The following is a 27,619-nucleotide window of genomic DNA, read 5'->3' on the forward strand; positions in this document are numbered from 1 at the left end:
TTAACACTTTACGTAACACATTACACTGTAATCCATCCTCACACCCTCCCCTTCCTCTCTCACCGTGTTGGATCTCAGGGAGACTCTTCCCCCGCAACGAGCGCAGAACTTGGTCTGGCAGTACGAGCACAGGTGCCCACAGCCATCTGCGAACTTGGTCTTGTGGCAGATGCCGCAGGTTGGCGCGTCATCCCGGTGAACGGCCGACCCCGTCGCTGCCGTGGCCTGCCGGATCACTGTCTCCCTGTAGCTGGACAGCTGCTGCTGGATGCCTCTGGAAAAAATGAATAAAGGGAAAAAGGAAACATGAAGGCTTTGGCATCTTTGAAAGTTGACTGATTTAATATTTAAAGACAAAAACGGTGTGCAAATACATCAATAGGACTTAAATGTATCATTTCAATGCATCAGTTGGTGCCTGTAACACACCTAAAACACATCATACAGACAGAAAAAGTAGTCAATACAGTAGCTGGGTGTGCCACTCTGATAAGAAAACATGCTCAAATGTCTACTTTCCTTATAAATGTATGCACATCAACACAAAGAAGGATGAATTTCTGTCACATCGCTCATGGACACACATCATGCTGCCAGTGTGTGGGATTACATGATGTGTTCTGGGTGTGTGTGAGGCTGTACATAGGCACCACAGTGCTTTGAGTTAAACGCTAACGTCAGCATGCTCACAACGACTATGTTGACATACAGATTCTTGACAGGTAAAGTTCACCATGGTCACAATCTTAGCAAATTTTGAGCAAATCAGCATTCTAATTTGCTAAATAACACTAAATAAGAGGTGTACAAATTATTCCATAAAGGTTCATGTGGCTGCAGGTTTTCATTCCAACCAATCAGGAGCATACCAGGCTTGACTCACTGTCTTCAGACAGTTGATTGGTCAAAACGTGCGTTCTTGATTGGCTGGAACAAAAACCTTCAGGCACACAACCCTTCATTAAGTAGTTTAGACATCTGCACTAATTACAATGTATGAAAATGATGGGAATGTCAGGTTCTTGAATAAATCAACATTTTGATCGGATGACAAAACTTAATGAAACATCATCATCCCATGGGGAACATGAACACCTGAACTAAACTGAATGGCAATCCATCTCACACTTGTTGCAATATTTCACTGTGAACCAAAAATGTCAACCTACTGCTGGCTCACCAAAGTCACTATGATACATGAATGCCTGAACCTCATTTGTAGATATTAGTTGAGTTGAGGTTAGTTTAGTTTAGTTTAATTTAGTTTAGTTGAGTTTAGTTAAGTTTGCAAGTTAAACACAAAAAATGACAATTGAAAGATAATATAGAGTGCAGGGAGAGGCAGAATAACTGAATGGGCTTATTAAAAGCCTCCACCTAAAAAATTTTAAATTTCAAAATGTTACAGAATATAATATAATATGACCACATAAAAGTGAGATCAAACCAAATAGTTGCAATATAAATATATAATAACAACAACGACAAAATAAAAACAGAAGAATTCATGGAGAAAAGCAGTTACAAAACAGCAGTTAAATGGTTCCTTTAAGCATCTTTTATAACTTTTTAAAGAGGAACAGGTTTTGTCAGATGGGAAAAGCCATTCAATAATTTAGTGCCCTTAAATCTTATCGTAAATTAACCTCTGCAAGTAAGAACTTTAGGAGGATGAAGATCTGAAGATTGACGAGTTGAGTAAAGAATGAACCTCTAAATTTGCTTTAAAGTAAGTCTGAAACTGCTCAGGAATATTCCCCTAACATGAATATATCTTATAAATATTGAGTTATTTCAGTCCGTAAATATAATAGTGGTGGACTGACTGACCAATCAACTGATTCACAGAACAAAGTTTGACCTGCTGGTGGCACGAAAAGTTAGAAGATCACATAAGTATACGGGTCAATGATGTTTTTTGTAAAATATTTAATATCTATCTTTCTTTTGTGGTTACACCATTTGACATTTTCAGGAGCATTCAGTCTTACTTTTCAAATGACATAAAACCAACAAAATACAAAATGTACATTTTAACAAACCTGATGCTGCTTTTAAAACTATTTTAACTTTTTTTTTTGAATTGCTCATCGTACCAACCCGTATTTGGCACTGACCCATATATGGCTCGACATCTGAAGACAAGAATGTGTGTATAAAATATCTTTAAAATCCATCCGGTGGCTTTAAATGTCACATCTGATAGTAATTATTAATGTTAAAATAGTTAATATGAACATATAAAAATACAAAGATATGAAAAAATGTACTATTTTAATCAAACTAACGAGTTTAAACCATGACTGCATCATACTCTTATACTCTTTTGATCCCATTAGTTTCAGCCTTCCACAGTAGATTGCAGAGATTGTGAATGACATGCATATCACACAAGGCTGATAAGACACAATAAAAAGTAGCAAAATGATGGTGAGACTTTTATCGGATAAATAACAAATAAATAAAAGGGGGGGGAGAAGCGAACTGAAACCGGAGAGTGAAGGAGACAATGGTTGCATTAAGTCCAGTCGATATCAGCGTTCTCTGTGCTGTTTGTGTGTTTTCATTGCAATCAACTTTTTGTTTGTGCTATTGTTTCAGGCTGCTTTGCCAACAGCAGAAACTCTTCCAATCGATTTGAGAAAAAAGAGAGGGGGAAGAGTATTGGTTTTTATCTAAGATGTTACAGTATGTTGATTAATTGGATTTCACACTGTGGAGATTGAGGAGAGAGCAAATAAAGAGGGAGGGGGGGCAAAAGAGTGGAAAAAGTGACGGACTAAAAAAATACAAGAAGAGAGAGAAGAAGATGATTTTATGTGACAGAGTCATGGTAGTTATCCTAACCTTCATCTGAATAATGATCACATACACTGATGATTTATAGAGAGAATATATACATACTTATATATGGATCAACAACTGTATATTACAATGAGAAGATGATACAATGCACACTTAGAACTAATTAGATTTGATTTAGCTCATTATGTGGGAGGAAAGGGAGAGGAGAGGAGAGGAGAGGAGAGGAGAGGAGAGGAGAGGAGAGGAGAGGAGAGGAGAGGAGAGGAGAAAAGGACAGGACAGGACAGGAAAGGAAAAGGAAAAGAAAAGAAAAAGATAGGGAAGAAAATAAATGGAAAGGAAAGAAAGGGGACAGAAAGGAAAGAAAAGAAATGAAAAGAAAAGGAAAGGATAGGAAAGAAAAGAAATAGAAAGGAAAGAAAAGGAAAGGAAAAAAGGATAGAAAAGAAAAGAAAAGGAAAGGAAAAGGAAAGGAAAGGAAAGGAAAGGAAAGGAAAGGAAAGGAAAGGAAAGGAAAGGAAAGGAAAGAAAAGAAATGGAAAGGAAAGAAAAGAAATGGAAAGGAAAGAAAAGGAAAGGAAAGGAAAAAAGGATAGGAAAGAAAAGGAAGCAAAATGAAATGAAATGAAAAAGAAACAAAAGGAAAGAAATGGAAAGAAAATGAAAGGAAAGAAAAGATATTCACTAATGAGAAGGTCAGGGTTTCAATCCCCAGTTCATCCTGTCAGCATGTTGAGGTGAACCCCAAATATCTCCCTGCGTGATAGCGTGCCACCATTGGTGTGTGTATGTGTGTGTGTGTGTGTGTGTGTGTGTGTGTGTGTGTGTGTGTGTGTGTGTGTGTGTGTGTGTGTGTGTGTGTGTGTGTGTGTGTGTGTGTGTGTGTGTGTGTGTGTGAATGGATGAATGAGCAGCAGAAACACTGTAAAGCGCTTTGGATAAAAGCGCCATATAAATGCAGTCATTTACCCATTCACCATATGGGGAGAGTGGAGAGGAGGAGGAGAAGAAATACTGAAAGACAAGAAGAGGGGACAAGAGAGAAGAGGAGATGAAATAAGAAACAAGGATGTGGGAGAAGAGGAGAAGAAAAAACAAAAGATGAGAGGAGAAGAGGGGGGTATGACGGAGGAGGAGAAGAAATAATTAACGAGAAAAGTTGAGCAGAGGAAGAGTAGGCATGAAGAGAAAAAGAAATGAAAGGAGTGGGAAGGAGAGGAGAGAGAAAAAGGGGACCAGAGGGGAGAAGAAGATGAAAACAAGGAGAGGGAAAGAGAAAAAGGGTAAGATGGGGCAAATTAAAGAATTGAGAAACTGAGAGTAAATGAAATAAAAAAATCAGGAGAGGAGAGGAGATTTGACAGTAAAGAAAAAGAAGAATAGAGAGGAGGAGAAGAAATGAAAAACAATGAGAAGAGAGGCAGAAGGAGAGGAGAGAGAGTTATTCAATTTAAAGTAGGAAGGAAGAGAAAAAGATGTGAGGTGAGAGGAGGAGGAGTGGAAAGAGAGAGAGGAGAAGAGGAAAAGAAGCCAAAAAGAAAGGAGAGGTGGAGTGGTATGTACTTTTACTGTAATACTGCATACTACATCACTCATAATACTGCAGTACTTTTACTGTAATACTGCATACTACATCACTCATAATACTGCAGTACTTTTACTTTGGTAGGATTTTTCATGCAGGACTTTTCCTAGTAAAGGAATATTTTTACATTGGTGTATTGGTACTTTTACTTAAGTAAATGATCTGACTACTTCTTCCACTACTGTAAAAAACAAAACAACACCTTATATCTCAAAAACTTAAAAAAAATGACCCAAAAAAACCTATTTGTGAGAATATAAAAGCTTTTTTTTTAAAGACCTGAGCCATGCTGTTGTTTTAAATAGGCACCAACATCCTCACATTCAATCACAACTCAGTCACTCAAAAACAGTAAAGAGCATTTGACCTGTGATACTGACAGCATTTGATATCACTCTCTGCCTGTGCGTTGCAGTACATTACTTACAGATGGGGGACCGGCGATGAAGCCTCCTCCCCTTTCAGCTCAGCCATTTAAAAAAAACTACAAATTCCAGCAGCAGCGGCGGAGGAAAAGGCCACAGAAAAGGAAGTCTAACATCCGATCCTCTGATAGAGAAATCAACATTGCTCCTTTGGGGTGTAACACAACTAACTGTTCCTCCAAATACACCCCTGAAGAAAAAAGCCCTTCAGAGAGGAGCGGGGGACCCAGTGGTTGAAACACAACCTGCCCTTGGAAATGTTAACACCTGCCCCCCCCCCCCCCCCCCACACACACACACACACACACATCACCCCATCTCTTCTCTTGTAATCCCTACACACACACACACACACACACACACACACACACACAATAAAAACACACATTTACACACTCATGCAAACCCACACACACTTCCTGCTTGCTTGAGAGCAATAACCAAAGGTCACAGAGAGGTCACCTGCTGCTGCAGCACCGCAGGATTTACTTCCTGATCCTCACTGTGTCCCAACCCCTGGCTCCGTCCACAGGCTAATAGAGTCACACCAATATACAGTAGAGTACAGTATGGAGCCGGTTTGATTGATTACACTGTATGTTTATCGTAGAATTGATCGATACTACATTGGTTGTCCGTGGGAAGACTTGAAACTGAACTGAACCTGGTGTTTTTTCCTCATGAATATAAAGGCTTATGTTTGCTTTTTATTATGATTATTACTGCTGCTGCTATTTTAGAGATATTGGCGATAGGTGGCTTTAATCCAAAATTGCTTCTATTGGTATTAGGCTTAATAAATCCATGTTGGCTTAGATGTAAGTACACTCAATAAATATGCACAGAAGGCTCTGGGCATTCACTCCTCCTCACCACACCTCCTTTCCTTCTTTTTTTTTGTGTCTATCAAACTTTTCCTTGTCTCCTTTCCAATGTTCCCTCATATATCAACCTCTCTTTTCTTTAACTTTCACTTTTCCAATCCTGATGTTTCTGGTGATAATCTCTCCAGTCACAATCCCACCTTTTGTTTAACCCCGTTTATATACATATATATATTCAGGGTACTTTTAAATCATAAAATAAAGATATTTATTGAGATTAAACTTCTTAAAAAGAATGACGCATGCAGTAAAAATGAGGGAGGTGTCCTTGCTTATGTAAATGTGAGTCAGAGAAAATGAGTAAGGTTAAAAAAAAATCAAAAATAAAGAGTGTAAGAATAGAAGATTGGTGGAAGAGTGAGGAAATGAGTATAGGGGGCGAGATTGAGATGTGGGTTCAATAGAAGCTAATAATCACAGACAGAAACTCATTAAAGAGAGTTTTTTTCTCAGCTTCAACTTTTTAACAAACTTGAGGCAAAGTGAAGTTTTTTTATTATTTCCAATCTCGTGTACTTTGCTGTTTTTTTTTTTTCAATCGCTGTCAGGTTACCTTTAATGACATTTACACCTTATGCAGATGTTTCACATTAAAAGCCTACCAGGAAAGGCAGGGCTTATGCCCTTTGAGTCATTAGTAGACTTTTAATGGGAAACGTCAGCGCAAGAGGTGTTGAGTTTCTTTGACAGTATATTAACAACGAATGAAAAAAACAGCAAAGTAGAAATGGTGTGTATTAGTGAATGACAACAGTATTGTGTTAAAAAGGGAAAGTCAGACCAAACGAGTGGTGAGGATGATGTGACTATGACATACTGAGGGAAGTGCTGTGGAAATGTACATTAAACTTATCAATACAGCAGGTAAACTGAATTGAGGAAGATCAAAAACAAGGAAGATATAACTAAAATGTGACAAAACATTTTAAAAATGAAGATTAAAGGCCTGTCTATGATATAGGCTGGATTCAAATGAAGTTGAAGTAAATACAATTCTGCCACTGAAATGGAAAACAGTCAATGAAATTAAAGACAAACCAAAGTGTGGAGCCAACCTTCCATCAACCTAATGTTTTCGTTCAATGTAGTGTATACTTAACAGTTAGCATGGTGTCTAATATTGCTTAAAACTACTAGGGGTGTCACAATTGTCAAAATCCTCAGTTTGATTTGATTTTCAATTATGAGGTCACGATTCAATTTGATTAAAACATTTATTTTTACAGCACTGATGACTATGCCATTGTTAAACTACCGTGTCAACAAAACTTAATCAGAAAACTGTTTTTCCAGAATGTCTGAATGTTCATTTCGGGCCGTTGCTAGGGCTGGGTATCGGTACCTTTAAGGTATCAACAGAAATAAATGGATACTAAGTAGGATTGAAACGTCTTCCCGACAAATGATACCTGCAATTAATCCTTTTTGGCACCCAGAGCTAAAAAGTCTGACTATTTGTAGGGACGAATTTTAGTCAGCGTGCTTAGCAGTTCAGCAGCCAAGATGCCACCTAAACGCTCTAAAGGAGGTGGAGGGGAAAAAATACTAGGAGATTCGCAAACCTGCCTGTGATTTTGAAGGTTGAAACTGCAGTTGCTACTGTCATTCAATAAACTTCAGGCCCATATTTATCCTTTCAATACATATTGAACAGTTAGCATGTAGCCTACAATCACTCAACATTAAGTTTTCATTCAGCATAGCATATGTTTAACAATTAGCATGGCACCTCAGAAGTCAAGTATGTTCAAAAGTATACAATAGTATATCATAATCACATGCTAAACTGTCGCTAATCATTCAAAAGAGTTTACGACTAAATAAAATAGCTCATAGCACGGGGAGTATGGAGCTATTGAGCTATGTTATGGGACACTTTGCTTCCTCCCTCCTTGTGTCTGTGCCTCTTTCAGTTATGAGTCCCTTCATATAAACAGCTCATGTTCTCGAGTGTGTTAGGTTATATTGTATATGTGCTCTGGAAAGTATTGGTATTACAGTATTGTGTCCGTGTATTGTGGACTAATGAAATAAGCTTATTCATAGTGTGTGTGTGTGTGTGTGTGTGTGTGTGTGTGTGTGTGTGTGTGTGTGTGTGTGTGTGCATTTGGCAATGTAACGGCAAAGTAGGACATACTGTAGAAGCAAACAATGAGAACAGGAACGGGAAATATATCAAGTACCCTCTGCAAATCAGTCAACCACGACAAGCCATCAAATTCTCTCTCGCAGGTGTGAGAAAAAAATCTTTATCACATAGACTAGCAGTGTCGGGAAATGTGTGGTGGTGGTGGGGGGGGGGGGCTGGCAGATCATTATGAGAACGAGACAGGGAGGAGGACAGAGCGAAGGGAGGGGAAAAGAGAGGCAGAAAGACAGGGAGCGAAAGAGATCAGAGAGAAAACGTACAGCGTGGTGGAGAAACCAGCAAGCGAGCTCATTAAGAAAACGCAGAAAAACATCCATATTCAAATGTAGTAAGACACAAGGTTAAAGCAAAGTGAGGAAAAAAGCTCTACTTTTCTTCACACACTCTACTTTCCCATCAAAACACGGGTTGCCTTTGCTCTTCAACAACTTCAGAATAAAGCCTTTGTATATGTGTGTTTGTGCTTGTGTCTATACGGGTGCATATATACATATTTTAAACAAATGGTCCATGATTCACAGCAGGAACCAGCATTAACATAAAGTGCCTCGTAATTAAGCAGCGCGGCACTAACAAGCTCTGTACTCTGAGTCCACACACAGAGAGAAACCTAAGCTTTGTCAATGAGAATGTAAATTAAACTAAATTACATATAACAGCAAAGTATCCCTTATTTAGTCCCATACCAAACTGTACAATCCTATTTTTCTTAATGAAATTGGGAAAAAGTTGAGATCATATCACTTGTTTCCAAAAGATCATTTAGTCCTTGGTTCTTTAAAGTGCAAATGAGATTCTACATTTTTTACAGTGAGAGGTAAACCAGAGGTAAACTTTAGCATTGTTATTGTGAATATGTAAATGGGAATTACATTTGAGCGCTGCAAAAATATCCCCCAGAAGTCATTTTAGTCTGCTGTGGAGTCTTTAAGTATTGTGTTTCGTAAAGAAAGCGAACAGATCTGTCAGGAGTGAGATAATGTCCTTTTCCCAAGTAGAAACTGACTTTCTAACTTTACATCTGTTTATTTGAGATACTGACATTTAAAAAGTTACAAAAACAGGTAAAATGATCACACCTCATTCCAAGATTTTGTCACGATAACTACTTTTGTTGGACGATATATTGTCTCAGAAATCATTGCGATAAACGATATTATTGTCATTTGGAGATTATTTTATACCACTGATATAATGATAATATAATAGCATAATAATGCAAGTGGAGAGTGGGTGCTGCACTTCTGTAAAAACACAGACTCACATGGTTGAGGACATAGTTATTTACCTTTAATTCTTCTACAGTCTCCACTCAGGACGTACACAGTGAGGAATGGAGGACACTACTCGCTTAGTCAATGTGACTTGAATAGCCTCTTAGTTGCTAATGTGAAATGTGGCAATATTGAGGTAAAAAAAATGATCAAGGTCATGTCCATGTATCATATGATAAGTCCATATATATAGACATGATGATGTTGATTATTACATTAATGTATAATAATTCTATGATTATTGTGACAGGCCTACTTTCTCCTTAAAGGAAAAGACTGATGTTATGCGTTATATTTTCCAAATTTGAGAGAAAGACGTAAAACAAAAATGTCTCCAGCCTCAAGCCGAACTGCAGTAAATCTTTAAAAAAACAGGTCAAAATATAGAGTTTAATTTCACAAAAAGGGTCTGTAATTTACTAAAACAGCTGGACACTGTAAGTTTTTAGCTCTTAAGAAAAACTAATGCATTTGTTGGAGGTCTATGGCACAGAGGAATAAGATATATAACAAGATTGAACACACAGGCAATACAAAGAAGGTAGGAAGAGCAAAGAAGACAGATAAATAAAGGGTAAGGAAGGATGGAGGGTGGAGGAATAGAGGGGGAGGTGAGGTGAGGAGGAGCTTCCGGACAAACTTTATAGCGCCGTGACAGATGCTACGATGCACCGTAACTTACAGCTGGACAGCACGCGGACCTTTACCTGGCAAGGACAAATGGAGAGGACACACACACACACACACACACACACACACACTCACACACAGGGATATCCTTTGTTGGGAGATTTGAATGTGCAGAGTGGCCTTAACTAGTGCCGTCTATATTTTGCATGATAAGGATTTAAATCCTGTATGAAAATGTCGCTATAAAGCTACAGAGTGCACTAGCAGGCCTGATGCTCTTTTAACACATTCATTCTTTTTCCTATTTTACAGATGATTACAGATTTATGGAGGTTTTGGGATAAGTGTGTTTATGTAGGTCATTGACCTTTTTACCTGCTCACCTGATGGGCTCAGTTTGTGTGTGTGTGTGTGTGTGTGTGTGTGTGTGTGTGTGTGTGTGTGTGTGTGTGTGTGTGTGTGTGTGTGTGTGTGTGTGTGTGTGTGTGTGTGTGATGTTATAGGAACTACATCTATGGATCATTTAATCAACCTGTGTGCCTTGCCTGACCTCCTCATCCACACACACACACACACACACACAGTTCCTATAAAAGATAAACCTGAAAAAAACTAAATTCCCCTTATTGCCAGCAGATTAAAAAAAGAGCATAACCAACAATGAATTGATTCCACTAACAGCCATTATGCCTGTATATCTAAATCTTTATATATCTTATTCCCCTGTGTCATAGAGCTCCATTGTAGTCCAAAAAACAGATCAAGCCTGGGCACTGTAGTTTACTTACTGACTCACTTCCACAAACACCATCCTGCTGTCATAAAAACCCACCAGCACAACAAATGTGTAATAATCCGCCGCTGAAAATAGTCCCAGACAAACACAACTCCTGTTTTAGCCATGTTTGCTTGAACTACAGTGCCCAGCTGTTTGAGGACATGATTTTATTATTACTTTTAGTCATTTATAAAAATCAAACTATACATTTACATTTGTCTATAGGAAAAAATGTGCTGGGAATGACACAGAAAGGCCAAAGAAGTCACAAAGTATCGACAGATGGACCAAAGAATTGTTGTTTTTGGTCTTTTCATGGGATTTGTTGAATGTATGAAAAATACAGAATGATAGCCACACGCACACTCATAACTCATCAGTGCTTTGCAAACATTCAGTTTATGAAAGTCTCAATATCACCACTGTGAGTCCACTCATTCACACCTCTTGCTAATGAACTACTAGTTATATCTGCAGGCAAAGTTTCCCTTTCAATTTTCTAAATTGCTTTCCAAAATATTTTTTGGACCCAGAGCCTGGATCCTCCATTAAAGCCTAAAGTTACAGTTAAACAACTCCCAAAAAGTCAAAGACCCCCCCCTGCTTGAGGTACAGTAGATGTGTCCAAAAATAGGTTAGATAAAATAGCTGAGTCCTTCAGTCCTTGAGCGTCATTACTGCCGCTAAGCCAAATGTTGGCACTGCCTTCTCCACTCCTGGGCTTTTATAAAGCAGGGTGGCATCAGGTAGGGATTCGGAGCCAGCTCCGACGCTTTCCCTGTAATGACTCAGGCCTCTATGGCCGAGTATGAGTCACTTCTCCAGTTCCTGGATCGATATTCAAGAAGCGGGCAGACATGAATCAAATAACAATGAGTCAGTGTCAGAGAAAATCACCTCACAGCCATTTAGAAATTAAGAACTCCCAACTCTGTCTCTCGTTCTCATTTTCTGTCCAACACTTTGTTTTTTTAAGTAAATGTCGTCCCGTTACTCTGTTCTGTTGTTGAGATGTTTCATTGAAGACCTTCAAAAGTTTCATTCTGTCCCACTCAAACCTGTCTCCTTCTCAGCATTCGCTTTTTTTCCTCCACCCCAGCCTTCTCTCTCGCTCCTGTCTTTAATCTAGTCCCCACACACACACACACGCGCGCGCGCGCGCTGTTACTGTAGGAGTCATCTACAAGATTGATTGGAGCTCATTCTGTGTCCTATTATAGACGAGTATTAAAAAGTTTCCTCCCTCTCATGCTATTTGTGAAATTGAATGGAAGGTAAAATGCATGCCAGAATTAGAAATGGGTTTCCGGTTTGTTAGTGTGTGTGTGTGTGTGTGTGTGTGTGTGTGTGTGTGTGTGTGTGTGTGTGTGTGTGTGCGCGCGCGCGTGCGTGCGTGCGTGCACGTACAGAAAAGGAATTTGTTTGCATGCAAAGGAGATCCACCTACACTCACTTTAACACCTTATTATCTGCAGAAAACACTCCATCACCTTTATAGGCTGATAGAAATGCGGAGATGATGAAAGTGGTCACATTCAGTGTGTTAAACTGACATGAGACTCAGCATTTTAAGGCGCTACTGGTGAGAAAAAATGCTTTTAATTCTGCCAAAATAATACTAAATATTGACAAAAAAAACAAATTTTTGTATTTATTCTTAAGTTATGAACATCATGATACAGTCAGCTGTATTTACATAAAATATGAGCAACAAGCAAAACCCAATTAGGACTTCTTTGGTCTTGCTGGATGAAGTCGAAATGAGTAAAGCTACAACGATTAGTCGATGAATCCATCAGTTGCAAACTATTAAATCCGAGGCTCAGTGAATGGAAGTGAAAAAAATCTTACATCAGTTATTACATTAGAATATCCTAAATGTGTGTGATATGGTTAATTGGTTAGAATTTTACTGTTTTTTTCACTTTCTCAGAGTCAGAATAAATGCATTAGCACAGACTTTTTTTAATGAAGCACTACGTTACTTCATGCAGGACATGGAAGTCATACACCCCAGCATTTAAATACGACTCCCACCTACACTTATCCTTTCTACACCAACACTGTCGCTCATGCCACCACCACCCCAGCCTCCACCTTTCTGGTTCACCGTCCCATCATGGCTCAAGGGTCAATCTGGAATGCATGTCTTACTTTCGGCCCACTCTGCATGGGGGTTTTGCATTGTTTCTTAGCTCAGCATGCTGCTGTCCAAGGAGCATCTTATGTGTATTTTTCATCTATTTGGTGTAGTCTGATGTATTTCAAACAGCAATATGAGTTGAGTGTCTATGGGATAAAATAACCAATCTGATCCAGATTCCTAGAATTGAGCAAAAGGAAGCAAGCAAACTAAAAGTGAGGGGGCACATTTACCCACGTTTTTTTAAAGGGGCTCAGACAATAAAACCCCTGTATTAAATTAATAACCGAATAATCACTTTGAGTCATTTTTAAAGGAAAAAATCTTTGGCTCCAACTTCTCAAATGTGACTATTTCCTGTTGTTTTTAGCCTTCTATGATATTAAAGTAAATATAATTGGGTTTGTGACTGTTCGCTCATAATAAAAGTAGCGATTTCCTATAAATAGAATGTCATCTGGGGCATTTTCTTAACCCTAACCCTAACCCTGACCAAATGATCCACACCTAATAAAGATATCATTTTCAATATGGTGTCAAGTGACAAAAATGTTAGATTTTGCTCCAATGATTGACCCTATTTTATTAACAATACAGATATGAGAAGAATATGTGTCTGCATATAATGTACATATAGAGGCTTTCTGTGCACCTCCCTCTGCATTAGTGTATGTATGTGATGTGCTGTGGCCTGGCTGCTCACCATATGGCAGCGGGGACATGGAGAATCTCTCGCTCTCTAGTTTTTCTCTATCTGTGCCAAGCTCTGTTGTTCCTCCTCCATCCCTTCCCCTCCCTCGCTTCCGTCAGAGAACCCGCCATGCTGAGCTGCTCGGGTGTACTCTCACCTCCCCCACTCCCTCCATCCCTCCCTTCCATCCTGCTTTCTTTTCCTTATATCACAGTCTCTAGTATTCCCGTACAGTTTTTGAAGGGACGTACGACTCTGAATAAAATTATCTCGCGGACCATCTGTGATTGCTCTTATTCGTCTCCACAAATATAGACTTTTTTTTATCCTTTTCTTTTTTTTTAAGAATTGGCTTTAAAAGTTTTGGTTATAAAATAAATGAACAAAGAATGCCAGCACAGACGTGGGTTTAGGGAAATCCCAACAAAGACGGAAAGATGATTCATGCCAAAACTGACAGTTGTGATTTAATACACAACAGTACGAGCGCTTCTTAGCTTACCAAACCACCAAACTAACTCTTCCTCCTTCATTTCCTCCTCTACTATTCTCACCTCCCCCTCCCTCCACTTTCTCTCAATATACTTCCCTGACTGCCTTTCCACCCACTCGCTCCTTATCCTCGCTTTCTCTCCTTTTCTTCGCTCCTTCTCTCTTTCTAACTCGCTCATATGAATTCCAACATTCTTTACAGATGGTGCCCATCTTCCTATCAAAGAGACTCTCTGAATCCAATTTGTAGATTCTTTATTGTGATTCTCATGACTATTAGCATCACTGCTCCGTTTTCTTTCTCTCTAACAGTTACTTGAAGCACCGTAAAGCGTGGAGCAATCGAGAAAAAGGGTTCTGCTACGGAGGCATTCTCACATCAAACTGTTTTTGTTGAGGGTAAGGTTGGCAGAACCACGGGGCTCAAGCTGAAACATTAATGACTGATGAATATTGAAGAGACTACTTGTGGCAGGTAAATAGTTTAACTCCTCTGTAAGAGTCACCTAATATAGTATAGTAGCCATACTCTGCACAAGTACAGATCCACCTCGTAGCCGTGCCCGCTGGACAACAAATCTAATGGTGTCCTTTTGCACAGTACTGTATATCTGCGGACTATAAGCAAAGTGGTGAGGGACTTTGAGGTGTGTCAGCTGAAAAAGATGATGTGGAAATGTCCGATTTTTAACTGAATTTGACCGATTTTCCTGCTATTTACAGATTATGGGGGCCGAAGACAGACAGGCCACCATTAGATTTGTTGTTTTAGCAATGCTATCAATGACTATATATAATTATTTCTTAGTCTTTTAATTAGAATACAACCAAAAAATACAGAAAATGTGTATGCAGTATTAAAAAACAGAAAAGAAAACAGCTTCTATAGGCTGAAGTGTGTAAGTATTCAGACCTCCGCTTACACTTGAGCAATAGCAGGAACCTGGCTCTCTTAAACCTAAATGGAATGGAACTTTAATTAATAATAATATTAAATAATTAATCTTACATTTTGTGTACATATTTTCTGTATTTTCTGTTTGTATGATGGTGATGGCCTAAGACTTTTGCACAATACTGTACCTCCACAATAATAGACTTAAAGGCGACATATTCTGCAAATTTTTTTCAGATCTATATTTTTAATCTGGGGCTCTTCTGGAATATCTTTGCATGATTTACAGTAAATTAAAAATCTGTATTTAATACTGACCCTTTATGCAGCCCCTCTGTTCAGCCTCTGTCTGAAACAGGCAGTTTTAGATACTGTCTCTTTAAGACCCGCACTCAGGAGCTATGAAACAAACTGTAGTTGAAGGATTTCACTACCTTCCCTCATTCTTCATTCTTCATGTCAACTTCTCAAATATATCCAAAATATGTCGGTGGACAACTCAAACAACACATGGAAACGTTAGCAATAGCTTTAGCAAACAAGCTAAAAGAACAGACTGCTAATTATGGGAATACACGATGATCTATTTTGTCACAAGGTAGAAAAAAACTTGAAGCCTTTCTACATACATAAATAACAAATAATCACACAAAAACAATGTGGTGCCTTCAACAATGAACAACTTATCTCTAAACTCCACTGCCTGCACACCAATTTCTTGTTACTTCATAGTTTCATAGTAATCACAATTTAGACAGATATCAAAGCAGGATTACAGTTGTATTCCCCTACAGTATAAGACTCACCATCAACAGTTCGTAGTTTGCCACAAGCTCAGTGCTTTTAATCCACTTATAATTGATCCCAATGCACTTCAGGTGTATGTTAATGAGCACAACATGTGCTGCTGCATGCATGATGCCCTACAAATCCTTATAAACACTGAATGGTGAGGCCTTTTAGCTTTGATTATGCAATTTAAGACGTTCTCAGGAATTTTCAAGGACCCGTGGACACCCAGCATGTCAGCTCTGGTGTGTGGGGAGGTGGGGGGGCGTAGCAGAGGGGTGGCTCGACACATGTACTATGTTACCACCGGAAGTCAATAAGCCGACAACAACAGACCCCCCCACCGGTCACTTCATCGATTATTGGCTCCAGTATCCCCACCTGGCCTTTGCATAAATGGACCAGCAACAGTATGGGGCCCAAGGGAGAGCATTCACCAGCTTTATGGTGTTGCTCAAGTCATGTAACTCATCACTGTTTGTGGCTGCATGGATGTTAAAGAGTTCACAAACTAACATACCAACACACACACAGAGGGAATTGGACAAATACCTCGAGAAGACTATTTTTAGATTACATTTTAAGATGAGATAAAGAGAGTAAAGACTGATGAAGTGAGAGGGAGAGACGAGAAAAAAAGGGAACGACGCAAATGAGAGAACAAAAGATAAAACATAGGAGAAAGAAAGAGATAGAGAGAGAGAGAGAGAGAGAGAGAGGGTGGGATGGAAGGAGGGATAAAAGAGAGAGAGAGGAGGGACAGATGGAGAGAGCACCAGAGCCAACAGCAGAGCTAAGTGGGTAGTGTGCTCCCCAGACAGCGCTCCATATGGCCTGGCAACGCCATACACAGCCAGGCCGCACACGCACACACACACACAGCATGTGTACACGCAGACACACAGCGTGTATACACACACAGCTACTCAAATACACATGACACAAACAATTCACACACGTAGTGCATATTCGCACATTGCCATGTTTCCACACATGTACAGGCTTCAGTCTGAGGGGGGACGCGACGGGGTGATATCCCCTGTTCTTAAAAAATGACATAACCATCCACACTGATATGTCTTTTTATTAAGTGTGACACATGATATAATCAAAATCCTGACGTTTAGCGTAAAATCTATCAATCTGTGTTACATTTGAAACTGCTCGGATGCACATTTCCAAGCGCAGTTGTCCAGAGGAGCGCTTGTTTTGTCTTGTGTACAGCCTTTATGAGTGGAGACACCCCCCTCAGCTGAGCGTTCTCCAATTTCTTTACGTGATTTAGAATTAAGATAAGTAAAGAAACGTTTTTAAATCAGGGTTGTCCAACACTACTGCTTTTTCAAAACAAAGGTGCTCACAAAACAAGGTCACCTTTGTTTGCTATATGGATGATTCCCCTTTCCAATCCTGACAACAACACACAAAAAAAACCTCTCAGCAAATCTACAAGAGTAGGGGCTTGTGCCATTTTCCAATCACTGGATTGCTTTTTCACACAAACCAACATTGTGAAATGCAGAACTGGACAGATGGACCACTGGCCACTTTTTTTAGAAGCGGAAAAGAGGTTAGATACAATGATTAGTAACTCTAGTGCTTGCAAAGTGCCGTTAGTCCTTGATCAGTCTTGTTACCTGAGAAAAGGTTTTAAAGGGTCATTCAGGTTTATTACAATTTGGGTCTTATTTTTGTTGTCTTGGACTTCGTTTTCTATCAAGTATTATAACACTGGACTGTTATCACACTTTCAGAACTGTTTGGGGAGTGTTGGGAACATGAAGACATTGCTACAATAAAATCTGACGAGGCAAAAAACAAGAGGAGTCAGATCAGATTATCTAAACCACTTTATTTGAAGGTGAAACTGAAAGTGAGCACACCTGAGATGCCTATAATAATCCCTCATTGCACACTATGTGCATGCACTTTTATTGCAAGGACCAAGAAGTCGGTCTGTGCTTGGTGGATCGTCTAACACCTGTGATAGGACTACACATCATACAACTTGATTCCTTTGTGAGCATACCTTAAACCATGGACATTATGACAAGGGACAACATGGGTAATAATTTCAGCAGTCACATTTGTTTTCTCTTTTAAAATAAATTAGGCTAACCTGGAACAAATGCATTGCTTGTGTTTCTTTCCCCGTCACCCCTTTAGAGATGTTACCGCATTCCAAAAAACAACTTGATGAATACAACGTAATTACAACCAATAGACAAGATGACCAGTTTACACAAATAAGACCAAAGTTGTAATAAATATTGAATTATCCTTCAAATAGTGCTTGACTATTCATGGTGTAACATTAATGTCAAAAATCTACATTGACAAGGTTATGGACCACAAAGCAAGTCCATGATTGGCCAGACAATCATACCTAACTGTGTGATTATGATAATATCTGCTTCATACCGTCACATCATAACACTCGCATTCTTTACTTGTGACTATGCAAAAGATCCAGTCATAACCAATTAAAAATGTGTAAGGCTTAATCTATGTTTTATCCCTTTACATTGTAACTCTCTCAAACATACAGAAATGTAACTGAGAGTGTGTAAAATCCCTCTCCGGTCCCCACTGGAGCAGAGACTCATGGGAAGACCAGGATAACAGCCAATCCCTGAAGGAAGTGAGGAAATGACTCCTCGCCAATCCCAGGGCTCACAGAGGTTACTACGGGGCTGCTGGGCCGTTGCCATGGTACCCTGCTATCAGGGGACACCTGGCCAATCACATTTAGTGATGTTAAGCGTAAACATCCTTACACTATAGTCACTATAGTGTAAGGATGCACTATATTGTAGACTGCATCCTAGTTCTCTCGACAGAAGCATGGGGTTGACTGTACAGACATGGGTGGTTGGGGGAGGATGCAGGACTGGAGAGAGGCCCAAATAGCCTGTATGTTAAAGTAAAGGCACTTGGCCCAAATTTGACCAGACTGGACCAATCTGTTGTTGTGGATTAAATGAGTTCACACCAACATAAACACCATGCAACACTATTATGCATAAAATGAACATAAGAACTTTTAGTAGCAGAACATCAAGAGAGCATACCAAGTGTTGAATGACTAACCATGTGACACTGCATGAACTCAAAGTAAAGACTAAAATGCTGATTCAGTAACACAAGGTCATTAATGAGACACACTGTGACATACTGTGGTGATATTATCGTGTGAAAGCCTTAAATCTTCAGTTATGGTGATTACAGTGGAAGGATTATATGTTCCTCTGCGGACTAAGAAACTTCTACAACTCTCGGCTTATTAAAAGTTTAAAAAACCCCATGAGATGAAACTCAAAAGTACATAGTGGTCAGGTTTAAAACAAGGCATTTCCTCTTGCAGCACTTTCAGATTGTCTGCAGCTCAATCAGTAGCTCACCAGAAATGTGTTCCATCTCTACTGAGCTGATCAACCTGACAAACGTTTGGCAGCGGATGACCGTCAGCAGCCAGGTTTCCTTGCCCACTATATCTTACAGACGTTACAATAATTCTGTGAATAAATAATACACAATAAACAGTTCATGTCTGCCATCCAGGGAATCCCCGAGATATGTTTGTTTTTCATTTCTTACTGAAATGAGTAAAGGAATGACCAATATTCTCCTTTATGAGATGCTCTGTACTGCAATTAAGAAATGTTGATTGGGTTTATCAGCTAGTACGGCTAACAAATGCTAACCCTACTTTATGAGTAAATACTTTTTTCATCAAATACCAACTATAAAAAGTTACATCAACTTCACAATATCAGATTTTCTTTGTTCTTTAGTTTAAAGGTGCTGAAAATCATGAAAAGCTTTAAACATGACTTCCACTGAATTCCTTTTGCCTTTATTTATCCAGCTAGTTCCAGCATTGAGGACAAATGATACAAATCAAGCTAACGCAGAAACCTTGTTGCTCAACTATTTTTTGGGTAAAGCTAAGTAGCTAAGCTGCCACCCTGGAATTAAACTATTATACTTCGTTATAGTGGCAAATTTGACAAAAATGTAGTGAAAATAGCCAGGTTCTATTGTAATGCTAACAATAACACTGTAAGCAGATTAGCTAAATATCTAAAATGACTGACAACGAAAAAATACAGAAGCTAATCGATTACAATAAAGTAAACAGTTACTTTCACTTGTTAAATATACTGTATGTGTTTCTATATTAAAGACAGAGACAGATAAATGTATAATGTATAATACATAAACACTATGCTAACGTTCATTCATTTCAAAGAGGCTGCAGCGTTAGCAAAGCAGGGACACAAACGAAGGACGAGGATCCAGCAAAAAAAAAAAAATGTAATTTGGCAATGAAGTTAAACCTGGCTAATGGTTGAACATGCCCACACCAACAAAGCACCTTGCATTTTTTAACACAGTACTGTTTTGAGTCTAAACGCCTTCTAACAGACCTCGAAATCCTGCTGGGTTGGTGTGGTTTGCTTTCAAATTACTTTGAATTACTATGAATGTGGCATTATCTCTGTACTAGCTCAGTGCTCTTACAGAAGGAATATTGTCCTCAATACCAACTGTAATGCCTGGTGTTTAGAGGAAAATTGTGGGGAATACTGACCGGAAAGGCACAGATTGTATAATGTTATAAATAGGGGCCATATTGTGGGATTCCTCAGAGAAGCAGATGTGCTCCAGCTGACTTACTCTGTAATCCCACCTCACTCTCTGATCCAACAACACATACACACTCCAACACACACATACATGTGCACGCACATAGAACATAAACAAGCTTTATCCTTTGATCATTGTGTGGCAGAAAAAAAGGCATTACTGGCTGTAGAAGTCACTGTGAACAGAAATGCGTGGAAACTCGCATTTCAACGTGCAAATAAGCCAGCGGGGACGGAGATGCTCATATAACATCAAAGGGCAAAAACGACAGAGTCTGTTTCAAGTACAGTTGGCAATTCAAGTCTGTATTAACAACCAATGATCAAATAACTAGAATTTACACGCATACCCATACGCATAGACATAGAAGTGTAGGAAACATGATCAATGAGCTGAGCCATTATAAAGAACCGCTCCTGACCAACCCATCAAGCATGCATTCCCCACTGGAGACGAGATGGAAGGCGTTATCTCAGCAGAAGTCAACCTCTAACCACCAGCATCCTCAGTATGATGACAGTTGATACGGTAGCATCATGTTTGAAACACTTCATGATTTACAAGTTTACAGGAATATAGTACAGACGTCACCACCACTGAAGCTGGATGTATAAATCCAAATGAAAGTTGACTTCTAATGATAATCTTAATCATTCAACACAGGAACACGTCACCTGGACAATTGAATGATCACTGGCCATAGATGGCTATTGTGTAATCAATATTTTAACTTTTTAGAAATCACAGTTTTTATCAGTTTTAACATACACATCCTCAGCAGCTATTGCTATTAATAAGATACCAGTGAGACAAGATTTGGAGTTGTAGAATATTAAGAATACTTCACTCTCATAATCAGTAACCACCACACCACATCTGCTGATCCACAAAACTGACCCACAGTTTGATACAACATAATGTTAACCTCTGTAATGCAATGCTGCTTGGGATTCATAGTCAACTTCTACATTAACATTTTTGTGTACACTTTAAACTTTGTATCAGTCCTGTTTTACCAATATCAGTACCTAGTGTGGAAATGCTGAAAATCCAAGACTGTATTTCCTAAGACTGAAAAAAACTAATTCATACTTTAAGAACCCTAAGCAACCAAGGCTGGATTAGTGACCTGAGGGGCCCCTGGGCACTGAAACTCATCTTCATTCCGCTGGTTGATTTTTTCCTACACACTCGTCAATACAAACTAACCACAGCACATTGTGGCCTGCTAACCAGTCATCACTTGCCCAACTATCAAACTGACATATAAAACAGTCAATCATGAGATTTATTTTCCTGGAAACAACTTTTATTTTATTCTATAACACTGCTATCAGGTAGAAACCTTCTAACTCTATATTTCATTTTGGACATACTAGGTGTCAGACAGCAACCATCAGCATCAAAATAATGGGTCAAGTTATGTTATGAGTTATATTTCTATGGAACCTGACAAAAAAAGTGCACATTTTTTTCTCTTTTTATGGGGAGCCCCTGTCTGCTCAAGGGTCCCTGGGCACTTGGCCAGATTGCCTGTATGGGAGATCCGGCCATGTAAGCAACTTATATGAACCCTCGTACTTTGCTACACTGTTGGTCTAAACAACCTATGATTATACTCTGATGCAAGCCTGGAAAAACAGAGCTGTGATGGTGACATAACTACATATATTTGTGTGAATCATGAAAATGCTTGAGTTACTGTGGCTGACTAATCTTATGAACATATCTGTAGCTTATTGGTCTCCTGTAGCTTATATTAAATGAGAAAAACCATGTAAAGAACAAAAGCCCAGTCACACCAGTCTTTTAAAGCAGCAAAAATGTTTCTTTTAATGGAACCACTAGGTTCAATTGACATGAATCTTTCACGTTGAGCTCAGCTTTGGGGAACTTTGACACACCAATTAAAGCCTGTTACCAACTGCTGACCTTAGAGGAAACAGTGTGACCTATCATAGCTTATTACCTTTGTTGCACCATCCACTTTTATATAATTGCTCTCTGCTAGAGTATAACTTAAATACGTGTCTTGAATACACTGTGAACTTATTGTCCTGTTAGCAGCCAGCTAACTTGGAGAGCTATTGTGACCAACTAGCATGGTGTTCCCAACTGGCTTTCATGTGTTAATTTGCCAGCTACTACCCTGCTAGTAGTCCCTATATTACAGAGCTTATAGACCAACGATTTCACAAGGACGTGCTGAAGAACTTCGCTGTCATTTTTGGTGTGGCCATAGCTTGACTTGCATAATGATCACCTTTCAATATACTGATGATAAGTCAGTTAAATTGCATAAATCAACACATGTGCCTCAGGCCAAAAAAAACAAAAAACATCAAATGATGGGTATGAGCATATTCCAGACACATATGATTGAAAATGATTTGTATTACACTGGCTCTATTGGGCAAATACAACCATTTATGCATTTACTATGTTAGTCCATATCTGGATTTCTATTATCCATCACAGCAGTCATATCGTAACGATGATGGTCACCTGTTTTCCAAAGTTCCAGACACGAGTTGAACTGAAACATGTCATGCACACATACACACAGCAGTCATTCCTCCAGACGAGCAGCTTGGCAGAAGAGCTGAGCAAACTGTGAGACTCGCATGAATCCAGCCTAAGCCAGCAATTCTACGGAGGAGGAGGACGGCAACATCGACTAGTCTGTAATGACTCAACGGGGACCTGGACTGGACTTATCAGACTGATCATGTCCATCACCACAGCGGAAGCTACTGTAGTACACTGATAAATGACAGCCAAGCACAAAGCAACAGTGCTGTGTGTCCTCACAGGCATATCTCCTAAATATAAATCGAAAAATCTAAATGAGGTGCCGGTAGAGTGCCAGTCATTCCACTTACAGTATCATACAAATTGCACAATAATTACTTGAGTCACACGCCTCCGAAAGATGGTCAACAGAACGAGAGTTTATCTTTTGTTCGGTTGACTCATACAAGGTGTAAAATGGATTTCACAACAAAACATGAATGAGTCAAAAGAACAGACTGCCAGGTCTTGATTGGAGGTTGTTTTGGGCCACTGGCGTGAAGTGACGCTGGAGTGATGCAAAAGCGAAGATAGAACCCATTTTAAACTAGGTTTAAAATTCCAAATTTTATCAACTGGGATATTGAGTTGGTGGTTGAATAACTACAGTTGCAACTCACCGGACATCGTTTTGCTGCGGAGGTTTTTTCTGCCCAACCAGGTTCACCGTTCTTGCTTGGATAGGCTTCTCTTCTCTGAAACACACAAAGTAAGAAAAGCATTATTAGTTTGATTTATTTACTGACTTTACTGTACTTTTTATTCGGCTCATTCCCCACTCCCCATCTAGTCAGTTATAGACTCAGCAGACTGTTTTGGACTGACTTTACCATCCTGCACACCTATGATAACTTTGCTAAAATAGCTGAATATGATCATCAGTCCAGAGTGCGGTTAGTCCTGGTTTCATTTTGTTATACTCAGCTTTGCTATGAGCTTTGAAGTGTCAATATTTGTCTTCTTATCCTCATAAACCTTGTTGTTTGCCCCAATTATTCTGATTATGTTCTAACTACTAATGAATAGTAACAAAGGACTGTTTTAAAAGGACAGACAGACTAAACTGAGGAGAACCTTCATTCAGATTGTCTTCGCAGTGTTCGACATACCGTTAGGCACCAGCGACAGGCCTTGGGCAACAATGACATGTTTTCAATATGCCCACCGACACATTTTCAGTGAGATTAAAAAGCCGCCTCATCCATTAAACATGAACAGTGGGCTCTGATCAGTCTGATCACAGAGGGAACTCTAAGAGAGAAATCCCCATCAACGCCCACGCTGTCTAAGACACAAGACATTTCTTTTTATCGTCAATACTTTCAGCATCCCTCTCATTATGAGACACTTTTGACACATTAGGAATGGTGAAGTCTCTTTGTTCCTCATTGGTACTTATCATCTTTTTTAAGTGACTCAGTGAGGATGGTGGTGATTGAGGTAGGTATGACAGGTATCCGATACTGTGTGCATTGCAAAAGGACCAATGCTACATTTTCAAGATTTATGCCACCTTTAAATATCATGAAGGCTTGGGCTGTTACTGGACTCTGAATAAAATACATTTAAAAGACTACACCGGACTAGACTAGACTTTTTTTTTTTAGATTTCTGGATGTGTTTTCAAACATTTCAGACATCCATTGGTTTCTACTCAATTTTCAATGTTATGATAATAAATCAGCAGACTTGTGCTTGAGTTGTGTAATCCATCACAGTGGACATCAAGTCTACTTTATTTTATTTGTCAGTGTTACTTTATTATAAGATGGTAATACAGCTAAAGCGCAGATTGATTTGGAAGGTCTTGTGATGGGTGATAACTGTAATGGATTAAATAATTGAAATAAGTTTGAAAAGTCTGCCAATAGATTCTCATATTGTACTAATCAGTAAAACAACGGTTTGTCGAATGGTTAGATGTGATGTATGAAGTATTTTTTATCCCTAATTGTAAGATGCCAGTCTTGAATATAGAAAAAAAAGGATGAAACCAAGTTGTTAACCCTTTCTGAAATCTTTCACAGCTCCCCTAAAACTATAATACAGGTGAGTTTCTGACACAACAATCTATAACTTGTTTCCAGATATTTAGAAACTGACTGATATTGTAGAATCCATATTACTACTTAAAAAGTCGATTGGCACAGCTAAACATATTGAATATAATAAGTAGAATATGTGTATTCTCATAATACATACATAAACATACCTATACACACCGCACACAAACACCACACACTCCAACAAAACACACATCAGCTTTTACAATGTATACTTATCTAGTATGTGTTCCCTTTACAGGCCTAAAACAAGTTCTTCACATGTGGTGAGGTCACTGACATAATACTACCTCTTTATCAATGAAAATAAAGGATCAATAGGAGGACACTTATCATTCAATCACTTTAAGAGACTTAAATTTAGCCATCCGCTTTTGCTTTTAATGAATACTGACGTGAAGTGATTGCAACACAATGCAAGAATCCACTGAGATTCTTGTTTCATCAGTTCGGCGCAGTGAGGACTATCCTGCTGGTTGAACTATACTTGTTGTTCTGAGTTCTTTAAGGTGAGTTTCAATGGTTAGTGGTTAGTGTGTGAATTCTCAGCACTGATCATGAATGACTTGTTATATTCCTGCAGGATGGTGACGATACTGTACTATGCTCCTATATGATACCAATCCATTTATGTAACTGAGATTTAAGCTCATAAAGATGGTACAGGAATATAGTGGAGGGTATTAACAGTGAACACATCTTTCTTTTTATGAATGAACCTCAGTGTTACAATATAACAATTTATCTGACCATAATTACCAACAAGACTTCCTTGTTTTACATCATTGTTGCTATGGCTGTACATCTACAGGGAGGTATGCATATATACAGTGATGCTATATGCTTTGAAAGCATGAAGACTAATGGTGAGTAGATCTTCAAATGCTCATAAGAGGAGAGTATTCTCTGCCTCTCTGCATTACAACCCACACTACCCTACTGCTAGTGCACTTACCATGCATGTATTAGTCAACCGGTGCAGCTTTACAGTGCAGACCCAATCGTAAAGACACACACACGCATACACACACTGCTCTGCTATGCTCTGCTCTGCTGTGGCAATCTACATCCAAACAGTGATGAGAGGGAACGGTGCTGAGGCCAATATAGGTTAAGACATGTATGTGCTGACAAGCCTGCCTTATTTGCAGCCGCTACAGTATGACATGACTGACTCCACTGCCTTCTAATACATTACTGCAAAAAAAATGATGCATAGCCACTTAGAGCTGGAGCTATATATTGGACATTTCCTTCTTTAGATGCAATGAATCGATCCTCCGTTCCAGTGCTGGGCTATCAGTCCGCGCAGAGGGCTTAAAATAGAACAGGGACGTAAAGCTTGTGTGTGTGGAGCGCCTAGCTTAGGTGGGTCGGTCTATCTTTTTTATCTTGCTCGTCTGTGCATGCAGGAAAAAATGGTGAGAAACATAGGCACAGCTTCGACTTGATGCATTTCGTGATCGTGGAGGGAGGTGGGGGGGGGGGGGATGTGGGTTCATTACTGCACCGATCGGCAGGGACAAATAAATCTGGGGGAGAGTTTTCTTCATGCATGTATAGGTAGAGGTATGGTATAGGAAGAGGAAGAGGAAGAGGAGGAGGAGGAGGTGGATGCACACAGTGGATATAAGTCACTCCTGATTCAAAGTGACATTAAACAGGCAGCTTCTCTCCCCGCTGTTATAGGCCTACTGGTTCTATAACAGCCTGTGTGATGTCTGTTGCAAGAGCACTGGCCTACATACAGTGCATAAGGATGGGAAAGGCTCAACCGCACCCCAGAGCTGAGAACAGCAGCTGTTGAGATGGATGCTGCACAGATAAAAGCCAACAGGGAGGATTTTACTTTTACTACTCCCAACGCCGGGTTTCGATGAGCTTTTTTAACAGTTTCGACCCCCTTCCTCCCGCTGCGTCTATCAATGAGACGTTTCAGGTGAAATACGAATACTCGCCGCTTGACTCAGGCGTTAACATGCGTGATAGCGGTGATGTTAGATGAGAAATGAGTTCCTATGTAGCGCATACAGTCACATACAATCTGAGCTGGGATGTGATGCTGCTGACGATGGGGGCATGGTGACACACCCCTTCGTCCTCACAGCATCCTCCTCTTCCCTCCTCTTCCCTCCTGAGCAAGTTACACCTGACCCACCAGCAACACTCCGCTGTGCCTCTCACAGGAGCGGTGGCAATGTGCAAACAGGACTTTTTACCCTGGTCTGAACTGGCCCCAGCATGTTTCCTCTGGCACTGAGCTGAAGCATATATGGGCCTGAGTGTGTGGAGGGATCTGCAGGATGTATATGCACACACACACACACACACACACACACACACACACACACACACACACACACACACACACACACACACACACACATGCATGGTCAGATACAGTTGAGAGAAGCAGTGGTCCTGATGCTGAAGCAAAAGAGAGGAACGGAGGTGGATGGACTTCTTCAGAACGGAAATAGCCCAGGCCCAGTGTATCTCTCGCTCTCTCTCTCTCTTACTCACACACACACACACACACACACACACACACACACACACACACACACACACACACACACACACACACACACACACTATGTTTCTCTTCTCTCTCTCTCTTTCCCTCTCTCTTACTTTAACATGGCCTCCTCCTTCGCATCCTCCTCCCGTTGCCGAGCCAGCACAGCCATGATGATCTTCCTCTCATCCTCCGTCAGGTGGCTCAGGTCCGGCTCCGGGATGGCCGGGGCGACGGGTGGGCGCGGGCCGCCCCGAGGGCCCACCGAGGCGAACAT

General features: G+C 39.8%; 1 protein-coding gene across 1 annotated transcript; it reads right to left on the reverse strand.

Annotated features, from left to right (window-relative positions):
* LOC133992264 (regulating synaptic membrane exocytosis protein 2-like) lies at window positions 1-27,619 on the reverse strand. Its single transcript, XM_062430982.1, has 2 exons — window positions 27,459-27,619; window positions 1-274 (listed from the first exon to the last, which is right to left on the reverse strand). The coding sequence occupies exons 1-2, from the start codon at window positions 27,617-27,619 to the stop codon at window positions 1-3; spliced, it is 435 nt and encodes a 144-aa protein (XP_062286966.1).

Source organism: Scomber scombrus, chromosome 12 (genome assembly GCF_963691925.1).
Source record: "Scomber scombrus chromosome 12, fScoSco1.1, whole genome shotgun sequence".
Classification (NCBI taxonomy): Eukaryota; Metazoa; Chordata; class Actinopteri; order Scombriformes; family Scombridae; genus Scomber; species Scomber scombrus.

What these genes read in the sequence shown, in the direction of transcription:
- LOC133992264 (XM_062430982.1), bottom strand. Translation starts at nt 27,619, where the DNA reads ATGTTCGCCTCGGTGGGCCCTCGGGGCGGCCCGCGCCCACCCGTCGCC. An exon ending in AAGGAGGAGGCCATGTTAAA is followed by an intron (nt 275 to 27,458) that starts GTAAGAGAGAGG and finishes CATTTTTTCCAG; the next exon opens with AGGCATCCAGCAGCAGCTGT.